The 13442-nt window shown below is 48.1% G+C and overlaps 1 protein-coding gene across 1 annotated transcript in view; it reads right to left on the minus strand.

Annotated features, from left to right (window-relative positions):
- Window positions 1-12564, minus strand: part of Cachd1 (cache domain containing 1) — a 228630-nt gene extending 216066 nt beyond the window's left edge. Inside the window, exon 1 of the mRNA XM_038333472.2 lies at window positions 11895-12564. Coding sequence (XP_038189400.1) covers window positions 11895-12134 — 240 coding nt within the window. The 5' untranslated portion in view covers window positions 12135-12564. The remainder of the gene's footprint in view (window positions 1-11894) is intronic.
- Window positions 12565-13442: the final 878 nt, after the last annotated feature.

Raw genomic sequence — 13442 nt, forward strand, 5'->3', positions numbered from 1 at the left:
ATATGCACTGGGAGGCTGAGGCAGGAGGATTCCCCAGCCTAGGCCAGCCTGAGCTACATAGTGAGAACCTCCTTCACAAAAGAACACATTTCAATATATGTAAGCCTAAAACTACAGGTAGGTGGGGCAGGGAGTGGAAGTAGGCCTGAGTCACTATGGCAGAATTCTATTCACAGTCAGGGTCTGTCCTGGAAGGTTTTCATTTTAATAAGAAAAAGAATTACACAGGGAATGAGGGTTTGTCTTTTTAATTCCAGCCTAAGAACCACGTGGCCACATTTGTATTATGTTTCCTGGAAGCCGCAGGGATTGTTTACATTGGAAGAGAGAAACAAGTGGCCTGCCCTGGATTTGCTCCAATCTTAAGAGCTGGTCACCTTCCCACACACCTTCCCAGTTCTCACAGGCAGCATGGGTAAACAAGGCCTAGAACTAAACACTAACACAACGCTTGCCTGTGAGAAGTCAAAAGGGAAACAGAAGAGTTCCTGGCGCACAGTCTGTGTTCAGTACGTACTCCACAGATCAATTACCTAATGAATTCTCACCTTGTGAGAAAAAAGTCCAAACGTACAGAAATTTCTCCCACTACGCCACCACGAAGAAGCCAAACATCAAATCCCACTAATACTAGGAAATTCGTATCCTGGGCACTGTTCTGGATCATGGAGATAGTTGAGGTATTTTCAATCTGTTTGTAGAAAGATCTCAACCGTTTCCCAGTAAGTCTAGAAGGGTTAATGAAACCGACATAAACACAATGGGGAAAGCTAATTCGGAATAGTAACTTATTAGAGAGATACAACGTCTATCATTCAAAGCCCCTGGGCAGTTCTTGCAGTCCAGACCTCATTTCTGGGATCCTCAAGGTAGGCCGCAGACAGTGCTTACCACCCTAAGACTCCCCAGATCAGTGAGTCTGGGTTCTTTCCTGTGGGTGATGGCTCTCCATCAATCCCCCTAGTCATTCTGTAACTGTTTACCAGGCTTATCTAACTTCAATACGAAAGACAGGTATGCAAATAAAAATGCCACCTCTGTTTTTAGTTTATTTACTGACGTATTATTATTATTATTAATCAATATTTTGGAGATAGGGTCTATGCTGGCCTACAATTCACTGTGTAGCCAAGGATGGCCTAGAACTCTTGATCCATCTCTCCTCTTCCTGAGTGCTGGGATTTCTAACCTGGGCTACCACACATTGCTTTCATGATCTCCCTTTACACTTAACTCCAGAAAGGTCAAAGGCCTATAACAGGTGTTATGGGTTTACAATCAGCAGACAGGTTCATCTTGCCTAAGACTCCCGAAAGGCCACCGTTTCTTCCTATCAAGGGAGGAACAATGAGATCAACTCTGAATAGCCAAGACTACTGTCTCCCTCCAAAAATTCCTCAGTTTCCCAGGTTTCTCTCTCTCTCTCTCTCTCTCTCTCTCTCTCTCTCTCTCTCTCTCTCTCTCTCTCTCTCTCTCTCTCTCTCTTTCTGGGAAGGGAAGAGAACAGTCCAAAGACTGCACACAGCCACTTCCTGCAGCAGCAGCAGCCACGGACCTCTCACCCAGAGAAGCTGATGAGGGCATTTGACCCAATCCAGCATCTCCTCTGTCAAGCTGCACCTTAGACAGAAGACAGCAAAAGCAAACAGCACAGGAGGCCAGCAGTGTCCTGCAGAGGCACCAAGTGGGCCACCAGACCAAGGTGCTCTGATGAGTTAGTGAGGACTAAGGAGAAACAAGATTCCATAGGCCTTTCTATGCTTTTGATATTCAGAGATCAGGGAGTGTGGCAGGGGTGGGTGGAGTGAAATATTTAAAACTTACAATCCTACATCTAGCAGGCACACAAGTATCCTGAGACACTTTATAAACAGCGCACATTTATAACAAAGAGACAATATAGCCAGTCAGATGCTTATTTCTCAGTCATTCGGTCAGTAACTGCTGAGGTGTTATGATTTCTCGGTGATGTTTTTGACTCACCATAGTGACGTGGAACTATAAAGACTATTTAAACTAATTATATCAGGAATGGAGTCGGAGTAGATTGATGAATCAGTGTATTTGTGGATCATCACTTCTGGCCATTCTTTGGAGGGAGGGAAGGAGGAAGAGAGGGAAGGGGAGGGAAAAATAAAGAAAATGTTGGCCAGCGTACAGTAGAGTTGGCCTGCATTGCTCCCTAGGATGGGCCTTATCAGTTCTACCACAGCTGAAGAGATTCCAAATTGCTTCGTGACACACATGGATTTTCTCCTCTTAGTAATTCCTCCCTTCCTGTCTTGACTGGCAGGCCTCTTCCACACCGCAGCAACGCGGGACAGCTAATTACCTACCAATCCACCTTGCTTTGCCGCACTTGGCAACTTTTATCTGCACAGGACAGCTGCACTCTGCGCGTTTGAAGTAGCACGTCAGTCTCTGCTAATGCAACAAGACTTACATCCCTAATGATGCCTCCACACTTTGAAGGAACAACTCAAAGCCTAATTAAAAATTCAGATTCGTTCTCACCGGCTTGCTTTTTTTAAAAAAAAAAAAAAACTGTCCTTCCACCAGAGCCTCGAAGTATCTTTTAAATATTCCATGCAAAATAATATAACTTATATTTCTAAAAAACCAAAGGAAGTCAAGAAAATAGGGGCCATAGTCTTGGGCTCTGTGTCTTCTAAAAATGGTTCTGGATGGAAGAGAATCAAACCACCACTGCAGATAAGAATGCAGGGCATGGGCTTCTACTGTGTGATTCCACAAAGCACGGAACCCAGGGAAATGGGGACCACAGCCCCTCTGCAGTTGGAGTCACTAGGTATTTGGAGGCAGGAGCTTTCAGACCGTAATTAACTCAGTTGGCTGCAGAAAGTTTAGTTTAAGGAGGAATTCATCTTCGAACTCAGAAAAAGAAAGCAGGGTTAAAAAAGATGTTCCAATAATAAATGTCACTTAGGCTGTGTCACCCCCGAGTCAAACTCCTCCACAGAAATACCGCAGGGTCCACTAAAGACAAACGGAAGGACTTCATATTCCCAATAACTAGGGGAACGATCTAAGCAAGTCCTTTAGTTCAATTTCAACACTGAACTTTGCTTGAAATACCAGGTGACATTTCCTTCTGTGGCTTTTTTTTTTTTTTTTTTAAATATTTATTTATTATATATACAATATTCTGTCTGTATGTCTGCAGGCCAGAAGAGGGCACCAGACCTCATTACAGATGGTTGTGAGCCACCATGTGGTTGCCGGGGATTGAACTCAGGACCTTTGGAAGAACAGGCAATGCTGTTAACCACTGAGCCATCTCTCCAGCCCTCCTTCTGTGGCTCTTACATAAACACTAAAGGACCAAAGTTGTTCTTCCCCTAACCCTTTTCTAATGCTTTGCCTTTTGTTGTTGTATTTATGTTTTGTTGGTTTACTTATATATTTCTTTACTTTTGCGGTGCTGGGAATTGAACTAAGGACCTCGTGAATGCCAGACAATGGCCCTACAGCTGAGCCCTATTTCCAGTCCTACTTTCTCCTTTAAATAAAAAGTTAATTTAGTAGTAACGGTAATCAGCAAGTAATCAATTACATTTGTTCCTTGAAAACAGTACCTAGCATTCTGTAAATCTCAGCACCTCTGAACTTCTTTTAGCGGCTCACTGACTTTTAGGTACTAAGTGATAACTTAAAATCATCCAATCAGCACCAAGCTAAACCATCACCTTCATGATCTCAACCATAAAGGAGCGCAACAGTTTCTAAAGGAGGAATGTTTGGGGTTTAGTCAAACTTCCTTTCCCCATTCAAGATAACAGGGAAATGGGACTCCCACAGTATCAGGCCATGAGAATAATCAGAAGCTACAATGTATCCCCAGCAGAATCTCCAGGGAGCTAGCCTCTCATTGGTCTGTAGCTTCCAGGTAACAAGTCACTTACAAATAAGAGCAATTTATTTGACTGTCTCGGCCTTGGTACCCAACGATCAGACAGTGTGTGCAACAGAATATTATAGAGGGTAAGGCTATTGCATTTAGCTCTCTATCATTCTGGAAAGAAGCAGACTGGCTCTCCTTGGACTGGGCCTGGGGATATGGGAAACAGAATTGGAGCAGGCCCTGGCAGGTATTGTTGGCCATTACACTTTGCGTCTTAAACCTCTTCGTTGAGTTTCCTATGTTCTAGGCTTGCTCCAGATTCTGGATTCCTTTCCCCAGAGCACACCTTCTCCAACCCAAGGCGTTCAGGCACATGAAGCAACTGGTTCTGAACCAGACGGTAAGATGCTGCCAGCTATGTTGAAAGAGCAGGAGGCTCTACTTGGAAAGACGAGCATTAGGAGATATACGGTTCTAGCCACATCTTTTAGGTCGTCATCTATCCCGGCACGAAGATCCTACCCTAGGCGACTCAACTGCAAAGGCAATAGGTTCCCTTCTCACTCAGGCTAGTATGAGTGAGGGATGCTGGCACCTGTCGAAAACAAAGTCTTGACTGCTAAAAAGATCTAGGGTCCCACAACCTTACCTCTCCCTCCTTGCCCAACCTATCCCATGCCCTTTCTTCCCTTCTCACTAAACTTCAAATCCCAATGCCGTCTTTCCATTCTTCTTCAACAGGAGCTTTCTGGGAAGGCCACTCTTGGACTTCCCAACTTCCATTAATCCCAGGCTAGACCCTTTCCCCATCAGACACATAAACACCCCTGACACCCTTTCTTCAAGCATCCAGAAGGCGTCTTAGAACTGGGTCACTTTGTAAATTAACTGATATCTCAAGCCTAACAGAGCGGCTGGCACAAAAGAGACACTGAATAACCTGAAGTCATCTCTCAAGGCAATGTACTTTAGCACACGTCATCAAAAAGTCGTGCTCTGGGACTGCACAGAAGTTCTCTTCCAGCAGGGGTAAGAACACGTGCTGCTCTTACAGATACCTCAAGTTCAGTTCCCAGAACCCAGGCCATAACTCTAACTCTAGCTTCCAGGGCTCCAATGGCCTCTTCCAGCTTCCAATGGTACCCACATGCAAATGTGACACAGACAAACATAAATGAATATTAAAAAAAAGAAGAAGGAATAAAAGCATCTTCCCCATACCCTGCACACAGAACTGCTTTTATCATCCAGAACCTGCTGATAATTCTATCCCAGACACTAACCAGTGAGTGGCCTCTGGCTCAATTTTGCCTGCAATGTGTTTGTCTTGGCCCTGTTTTACTATTACGATTTTCATCGGAACCAATTGCCATCATTTTAAGAAGCAAGGCTTTTCCACATCTCCTGAAAAACAAAGCAAGATAATGGCACCAGCCTGGACAGTGTCCCAAGATTGCCTCTGGGCAACCAGAATGGGCACAGAGTAGCTCCACCCTCCTGCAGCCCTGGCAATTCCTCCCAAGTGCAGTATCCCACTCCCGCCTACTGACCTATACCCAGCCCACTTCCTTCCTTCTGCCCAGCTGACCTTGGGAAACATGAGATGTGGCAACCCTGAAAGGGCCGTAAATCACAATCTTGGCAATTCTTTCCATTCTGTCTTGACAGCCTAAGATGGTGTAGCCTTCCTAAGGAGAGGGGAACTCATGATGGAAGATGTTAGACACGCCCCTTACTCCTGCATCTTGCAGCCCCCAATTGTGCAAGGAGGCATGCAGTCACAGACTACTCAGAGCACAAAGGTGAGTGGAGAAGCTTTTCCTCTTTGGTCCTCAAAGATCTCCCACTTAACAGTTTGTTTTATCCCCCAATCACTCTGGGAACAGAACTGGGCAGATGTGGTTCGCACATGTGCCTACAGTAAATCCCAACCACAAGAAAACAAGAACCTCATGGGAAAAGATGCAGGAAAACAAGGGATAGAAAATGTTACTAGGGGGAGACCTAGAGGTTTTCTATCCTCAGAGCTGGTCGCTGGGCAAAAGGACTATTTAAAATCCTACGCAACAGGAAGTCAAAAGAAAGAAAGCATTTCCAAACACTCACGATGATAATAAATTAAATTGTAATGCGATTTGAAATGTTACAAACAAAACTGCAGCATGTGGAGTTGGTTTCCTATCACCTGGCCGAAAGAAAGAGCAGGTGGAGGCAGCAGCAGACCCAGCCTGGTCGCCCACTAGTGATTAGCAGCTGTTTCAGCTAGAGGAGAGAGATGTGTGTACTCTTACACTATTTTCTTTGGTTTTGTACATGAAAAAAATAACTTTTCAACAAGTTTAAGAGTAAATAACTACAAATTGCACACCTAGTACTTTCTTCAGAACCCCCAGAGGGCAGTTTGCCAGCACAAGCTTGAGGTCTGTACATGATACCCAAGAAACTCCTGGACAGAAGCATGGCCGCTTTGAAAACCCAGTATCTGAGGGTGAGATGGGCACTTGGCTCTGGCAGGAGCTGCATGCTTCTGCATTCTGTTTTATAACCTCACATTGAGCAGACCGAGCCCATTTTTACATATTTATATTTCTGTTTATTGAATGCTCTTCTGCAGGGCCTTGGGCTAGTCTGGTTTTGGTTTTGTTGGAGATTTTGTGTTTTTTCTTTCTTCTTGAAAATATACCTCCTCCTGTGAACCACATGAAATGAGAAGTCACGGAAGTTCAGACGGGTTTAATAACATTTGGGAAGAAGTTACACAACTAATAACTGGCCGAGTTAAAACTGCTGTCACCGGTGCCCCCATGATACTCTGAGGTTCAGCAGATTCTTATAGAGTCCAAAAAGATCCACAGTGAGTTTCACTCCACCTCCCAGCGAAAGGCGAGTTTCAGAAGGCTCTCACCTAACCTACCCACTTAGGCTAAAGGAATCAACTTGGCAAGCAGCAACCAGAAATAGCACCGGCATGTTATGAAGTGTGAAACCATGGCCTTCCCCTTCCCAAGCCCAAGTACAACTCAAACAGGGCTGGCAGGGAAACTAATGAGCACAAGGCACGAAGCCAGCCAAGGCAGGCTTTAGTGAGGAGGAAGTCCAGCCAGCACTAAGACAACAGCAGTCAGCAAAAGTCATTCAATATGTTTTTCCTTGGGTCCATTCTTAAGTTCAACTCAGAGTCACCTATAATGGTTCTGCTTTCTTCTGCTCCAAGTATTCAAAAGTCCAAAAGGAAGAAATAACAATTTTTCCACTAAGATTTTATACAAACATACAAACTAATCCACATTATTTGCAAACATTTTTCCCTCTAAAATAGTCCGTAGAGCATCAATATATATTTAAAATCAGGTTATGCCTTGGATGGCACACAAATTAGAGAAAAATATAAGCCTTACCTAAGTCTGACTGAATCAGCTGATGGTTGCAGTCCAGCCCCTGAAACATCTATGACCAGTCACCACAGATATGTGAGGGTATCCAAAGAGATGAGATACCACACAGGATCTATACGGAGAGGTGGAGTCAGATCGGAGCCAGCCTTCTCGCTAAAGCTCGAGCTACACCCGCCTCCTCATCCGATGCCAGCAAAGAGATGAGCAGTGTCTGAGGATGGCTGATCTGATCACAGCTGAGGTGCTGCTTCCGCTTTCAGGGCCAGACTCTGTATATGAACATTCCACTAAAGAGGCCTAAGCAGGTAACTTCCTAGATCGCTGCAGAATAGAGCAAGGCTATTCTGTGGCCCTGTGATACCCTGTTCCCCTGTCCCTGTCTCTCTGCCACAGTGCTCACCAGTACCTTCTGACACCTCTAGGCCTGATCACTCATCCCGTGTACCATCCTGCTTCCTTTCGGGTCTATTTCCCCCACTAAGAGACAAAGAGGTAGGAGTAGGAGTGGGGACCAGGCCTTGGCCACCTTTTAGCACCAACAGGGTCTAACTCAAGCCCTCTCGGAGAAGAAGCCCTCTATTCCAAATGTGTTAGAGATGTACCAAAACGAGCAATGGTTTGTGTGGCTCCGACACTCTGTCTTGTTGCACAGGAAGGCTATTTAGAGCACTGCTGTTTTCAACGGACACCTCTGCCCACCCAGGGCCTTCTATGCCTGAAGTCACCTCATCCTGGTGGCTGCTCTAACTGAGATGAAGCTCCACCTCGCACTTCTGATACTCTTTCTGAAAGGAATCCCCTCCTCTTTTCTCTCCCTAGGCCCCATACAGCAGCTGTCTGACCAACCTGCTGCTGTGTCTGCCAAGTTCACAGCAAGCGTGCCCAGCACAGCAGAGCTCACACCAAGGCGGGCACACTGGCACCAAGCCAGACCCTTGCTGTTAGGAAGCCTCAATTGTCATATAATGTTAAGTGGGCTTATAAAATGCCTGGTGAAATAGCTCCCAGGGTAGATAAGCCTTCTAACAAGCAGGCATTGGGGAATTGAGCATTTTACCTGTGCAATCCTACCTCTTCTTCAAGGCCAGTGGTTTTCAACTTTCCTAATGCTGAACCCCTTTAATACAGTTCCTCATGTTGTAGTGACCCCAACCATAAAACTATTCTCATTGCTACTTCATAACTATAATTTTGCTGCTTATGAATCATAATGTAAATATATGTGTTTCTGGATGGTGTTTAGCAAACCCCCTGTGAAGGGATCATTTGGAAACCCCACCAAAGAGTCGCGACCCACAGGACTCTTTGAGAACCAGTGTTTAAGGCAAACCCCTTAAAAGGCAATGTAAGACCATCTTCTTGTAATTCCCCAAACACCTAGCACAAACTACCACATCCACGAACATTTCTTAGCCACAGCTTCCTAGTGGCATGTGTTATATATACACAGTGATGGCCTTCCTGTGTTGGGAAGTCACACAGCACATCTTAGAAGAATCGCCACCAACCACTGGACAAATGAAATCACCCAGCTAGCAAGTGACTTCTCTGGAATCCAGATCTCAGGGACACCCCTGGGGCTCTTTCCACTGCACGGTACCATCCACCCAAAGCTTGATGCATCAATGAATAAGCGGAAACAGTCTCCCCCGACACCGTCCCTTTCTGCTCCACAGACCCCACCATCCATGGCTTCATGTCACCAGACTCCTGAGGAAACAGTGATTAGGTTCTGGCTTTCACTCATCATCTATGATGTCTGCAGCCAGGGAGGCAGTCTTCAGTGGCCGCTTTCCTGGGAAAACTGATTAGTGCAAATCGCATTGCTTAAAAATGGGGGGCGTTATTTTTTAAAAAGAACAACAGTAAACATCAAAAAAAAAAAAAAAAAAAAAAAAAAACCATGAGCAGGCAACCTCAGTTGGAAAACTTTTCCAAGACAATTTGTAAGACAGATTGCTTTTCGGTCTTCTCGAGGAGCAAGCACAAGAACGGTGTCATGGGAAGCCCTAGTATTGAAAGGCTGGCTTTGCCTTTGCGTGTTTCCTGGCTCAGTCTCTCGGTGAGCAGTGTTTGCAGCTACTGGGAGCTCCAGCACAGCAACCGGCCTCACTGGGAAGCTACTCTACCGTTTCTCCAAAGGAAGAGTTGCTTTTGGAAAATTTCCGCAGCAAAACGACTTAAAAGGCCTGGAAACTGGCTTTAAAAATTAACAGGTCTACTGATAGTTTCTCATAAAATGCCAAGGTTAAATAAAACAAGTCAATCCCTTCACTGGGGGCGGGGGGGGGGCAGATACTCTCTTCCTGCAAAGGGACAAAGTCTTGATGTCTGTCTCAACCGTGTGTGTGTGTGTGTGTGTGTGTGTGTGTGTGTGTGTGTGTGTGTGAAAGTCATCTAGCTCCACTTAATAGCCACATGGGCTATTTGTCTCTGAAGCACCAAATCCACATTCCAGAACAGAGGGCACGTCATCTTCATTTTGGGCAAAGGGCCCACATTCATTTCAGACTCCCTGAACAAACCCCAAAGTTCACATGCTCTGTGCTAAAAGCCAGAAGTCTAGCAGGCACTGGATCTGTTATGCACAAGCACTTCTCCCAAAGCTGGCAGATCTAGCTCCTTTCAAAGGAGACTCTCCCTGCCATTTCCCAGACAGGAGCAAGTGGCAGATCCACCGCAGCTCAAGGAGAGGACTTTAAATACAGTAAGCACCATCCTTTCAAAAGAGGAGAGAAGCCACTTTACATTTTGCCAAACAAAACCCTGTCCACAGGAGGTCCCTTTCCACAGTGAGGTTGCAGAGGTGTTAGAGGGACCCCAGTTGGGGGGAGATAAAGGGCCATTTGGGCACACACACACCCCCTACATAGACACGAGGTTTTTTCCTAACAGTCTCCCTACCTGAATGACAATGTCTCAGGATCAGATTTCACCTTTTGTCAAGGACCAGGGTGAGAAACAGTAAAACTGCTGCCAGAATCTTAGAAACAGCAAGCCTTCAGCTTACAGGAAGGGGAGGGGAATGCCATCCCTCATCCTGCCCTAGAGATGGGGTGAAGGTGGCAAAGGCCGCCTAATCCTGAAAGCAAAATCTCAAATTGCCACACATGAAATCCCTTTTGCTAAAAGAGGATCCTCTGTGGGAAAACACAATTCTGTGTCTAAATTAACGCATTCACCAATGCAAAGCAAATCTGGAAGTCTTTCATTGCCTCCAAAAGCCCTTCTGGTCAGGAACCAGAAAATGCACATGGAAGAAATTAAAACTGAACCTAAATGTAAAAAAGGTGACCGGAAGTAACCAAAGATGCACTTTCAAAGAGTAGCTGTTATGGTGGAAATAAAGAAAATCCCGCTCCGTTGAATGTCAGGCCTGGGTTTCTGCAAGTAAGTGAAAATTTACCCTCCCAGCAATTATCACACCACCTTAGAAAAGCCAGCGTGGAGAAGATCTGTGGAACTTGCTTTAAGCAAACTGCAACCTTTTAGGAGGCCAGGGAGGGAGGAGGTTTTAAAAAGAAAGCCGTCAGAAACCTGAATCCCAAAGAGACGCAAAAACACCTCGCCTGTGGGAGGTGGAATGGTCAGTCTAGGTTACAAATCAGAAACCTATTGAATAGACCACATTCCTGAAAACTTCGGGCTTTCGAAGACCAATCCCGACACCATTATTGCAGAAATGCAGGATCTAGAGAACTAGTCTGTTTCGCTGGTTTCGTACTCGGAATTGCCATCTCATCAGTTCTTAAATGAGTGGGCCTTTACCGCCAAGATGAGAATAACGGCGCGATAGGATCTCCAGGTGGTTGCTGTCTAGCAATTTTTACAACTGTGGGTTATTAGTAGCACTGTCAGAAATTCTTATCAGCCGAAGGCAATTAATCTACAACCCTGGAAAAGCCGAACCGGTAAACACGCTAGGAAAAATGGAAGCCCTTCACCTTGTCCTTCCTCCTACCAGCAAAGGCACACACAAACCAAAAATTACACAGCAGACAGCACGCGACAGAGGGCCGCAAGAACGGAAAGCAACAAAAAGAGTCTCCACAGGGACTGGAGCTGGGGATCTTCCAGGCCAGCCCGTCCCCTCCCCCAAAGCGGCGGGGTAGGGAGAGCAAACCCCGGCTGCTAGGCAGCCCGGACCCTGGCCGTCCTGCGGCTCGGTGGACGCTCTGCCTTCCCTCCCTAGCCAACTCGTGCGCCAGGGATCTCCAGGACTCTGGAAGGTTTCAAGGGGGGCGGAGTGGTGGGGCCTTGGAGAATGCCCGGAGTCGGGCGGGACTCTCTGCCCTGGGATGGGGACACAAAGAGGGAAAGGGAGTTTGCAGGAGTGCCGGGTGACAAATCTGCTAAGAAAGAGAGTGAAAACTGGGGAAGGAGCTGCGGGTAGAGCGGAGAATCCCTAGCCTACATAATGGGGCTAGGGATGGGGGCTGTGCTAGGCAAAGTGGGTGAGCTCTGCAGAGGAGAGGAGTACACAGGACAGAGAGGATTCGATGTGAAGGAGTGCAGGAGACGAGGGGTCCCGCAGCCTGTAAGAGGCTCATTGCAATGCCCTGGGGCTCTGTGCAGCCCGGAGTCTCTGTGCAGCCAGAGAGCGCAGCAAGTGGGGCGGCGCGAAGAAGGTCACTTACCTGCATGGTGACCACCCCCAGCTCCTCGGCCGCCAGCCTCCGCATCTGACTCGCCAACACTTGCGCCTCGTCCAGGATGGAGAAATCGGCGTCGGCCACGGCTCCCAGGATCCAACATGCCACTACGCAGAGCAGCCAGACGGGTGGCCGCGGGGCCCCAGGCCAGTCAGGGCAGCGGGGACAGCGGCGGACCAGAGCGGTCGGCCTCACGGTCTCCTCTTCCTTGGACTCGCGGGCCATGCCGCCTCCGGCCACTCCCCGCCGACCGGCTCCGGGCGCTGGCCGTGGGAGGCGCAGCCCGCCAAACTTTCGGGTCTCCTGCGCTCCCGGCTCCGCGGTGCGGCGGCGGTGGCTGGCAAACTTAGGGGGCGCCCGGCTGCAGCGCGGGCGCGCGGGCGGCCACCATCGCCTGGCGGCGGCGGCTCCGAGACCGCGACGCCCACAGGCCGGGCCGGCTGGGAGCACAGGCTGAGCAGCGCCGCCTTCGCTTCCCTGAGTCTCGGCGCAGCCGGGAGACCGCGGCGGCGCCACCAGTGCTTGCGCGAAGGCGCGGCTGGGGCGGACTCAGGGCGAGGAAGGAGAGGGAGGTTTAAAAGATCCAACTGAGAGAAGAGAAAGGAAAGAAAGCGGCGGGGGAAAGGGAGGTGTCTGGTGCCACCACGCTGCGCTCCGACACCGTACACTTCCCGGCTCCGCTGCTGCCGCGGCTGCGGTGATTTATGGAAAGAGGAGGGAGGCGGGGAAAGTCCCGCGCCCGCCCCTCCTCTCCCTTGCTTGCACGGGGCGACGCCCTGGGACGCTGGGGGCCCGGGGCGCTGGGGACCCGGCTTCCACAGGACCCGCCTGACCTGGGACCTGGGAAGGAGATTACTGGGACCTTCTCATGCCTGGTCAGGCGTTCTCTTGCCATTCTCCCCACCTCGGCCCACTCAGGCGATCTCGGGTCTCACGCGTTACAGGTTCCACCCACCCACCACCCAAAGTCCCTTTTAAGTTCGAGAACTCTGACTTTTCGCCTGACAGAGATCTAGGAAGGAGGCAACTGGCGTTTGAACCTAACTCTCTCCTCGATGTTATTAGTAACAATAGCTCGACCTCGTGGGCGCAGCGGACTTGGTTTGTAACCAGCTATTGTGTGCCCAGCACCGTACTCTGGAGTCTACCTTCAGTCTGTGTGACTCATCATCCTTTAATCTCAGGACATCCGTAGGAGGTAGTATCTTAATACCGAATTTTAGGTAACAAACACTGAGGCTTAGGGAATTGCAACAAATAGCCGAAGGTCACTCAGAGATGAGCGACGACCCAGAGTTTAACTCCAAGTATTACTTTCAGGCCTTTGCTCTGACCTCCCACTGGGTTCTGTCTGTCTCTCTATGGAAATCCCTCTAACTCCATTACAAGCGTAAATAAAAAAAATAAAAGCGTAAAAGAAAGCCGAAGCAGAGTTCATAGCGCTCACCTGCCTTCCTAAATATGGCTAGGCACGGCTAACTTTCCTGTTGTTCCTGCCTCCTAAATCCGGCTCTCTGAGAACCACCGTGTGGA

The sequence above is a fragment of the Arvicola amphibius genome, chromosome 6, assembly GCF_903992535.2.
Source record: "Arvicola amphibius chromosome 6, mArvAmp1.2, whole genome shotgun sequence".
Lineage (NCBI taxonomy): Eukaryota > Metazoa > Chordata > Mammalia > Rodentia > Cricetidae > Arvicola > Arvicola amphibius.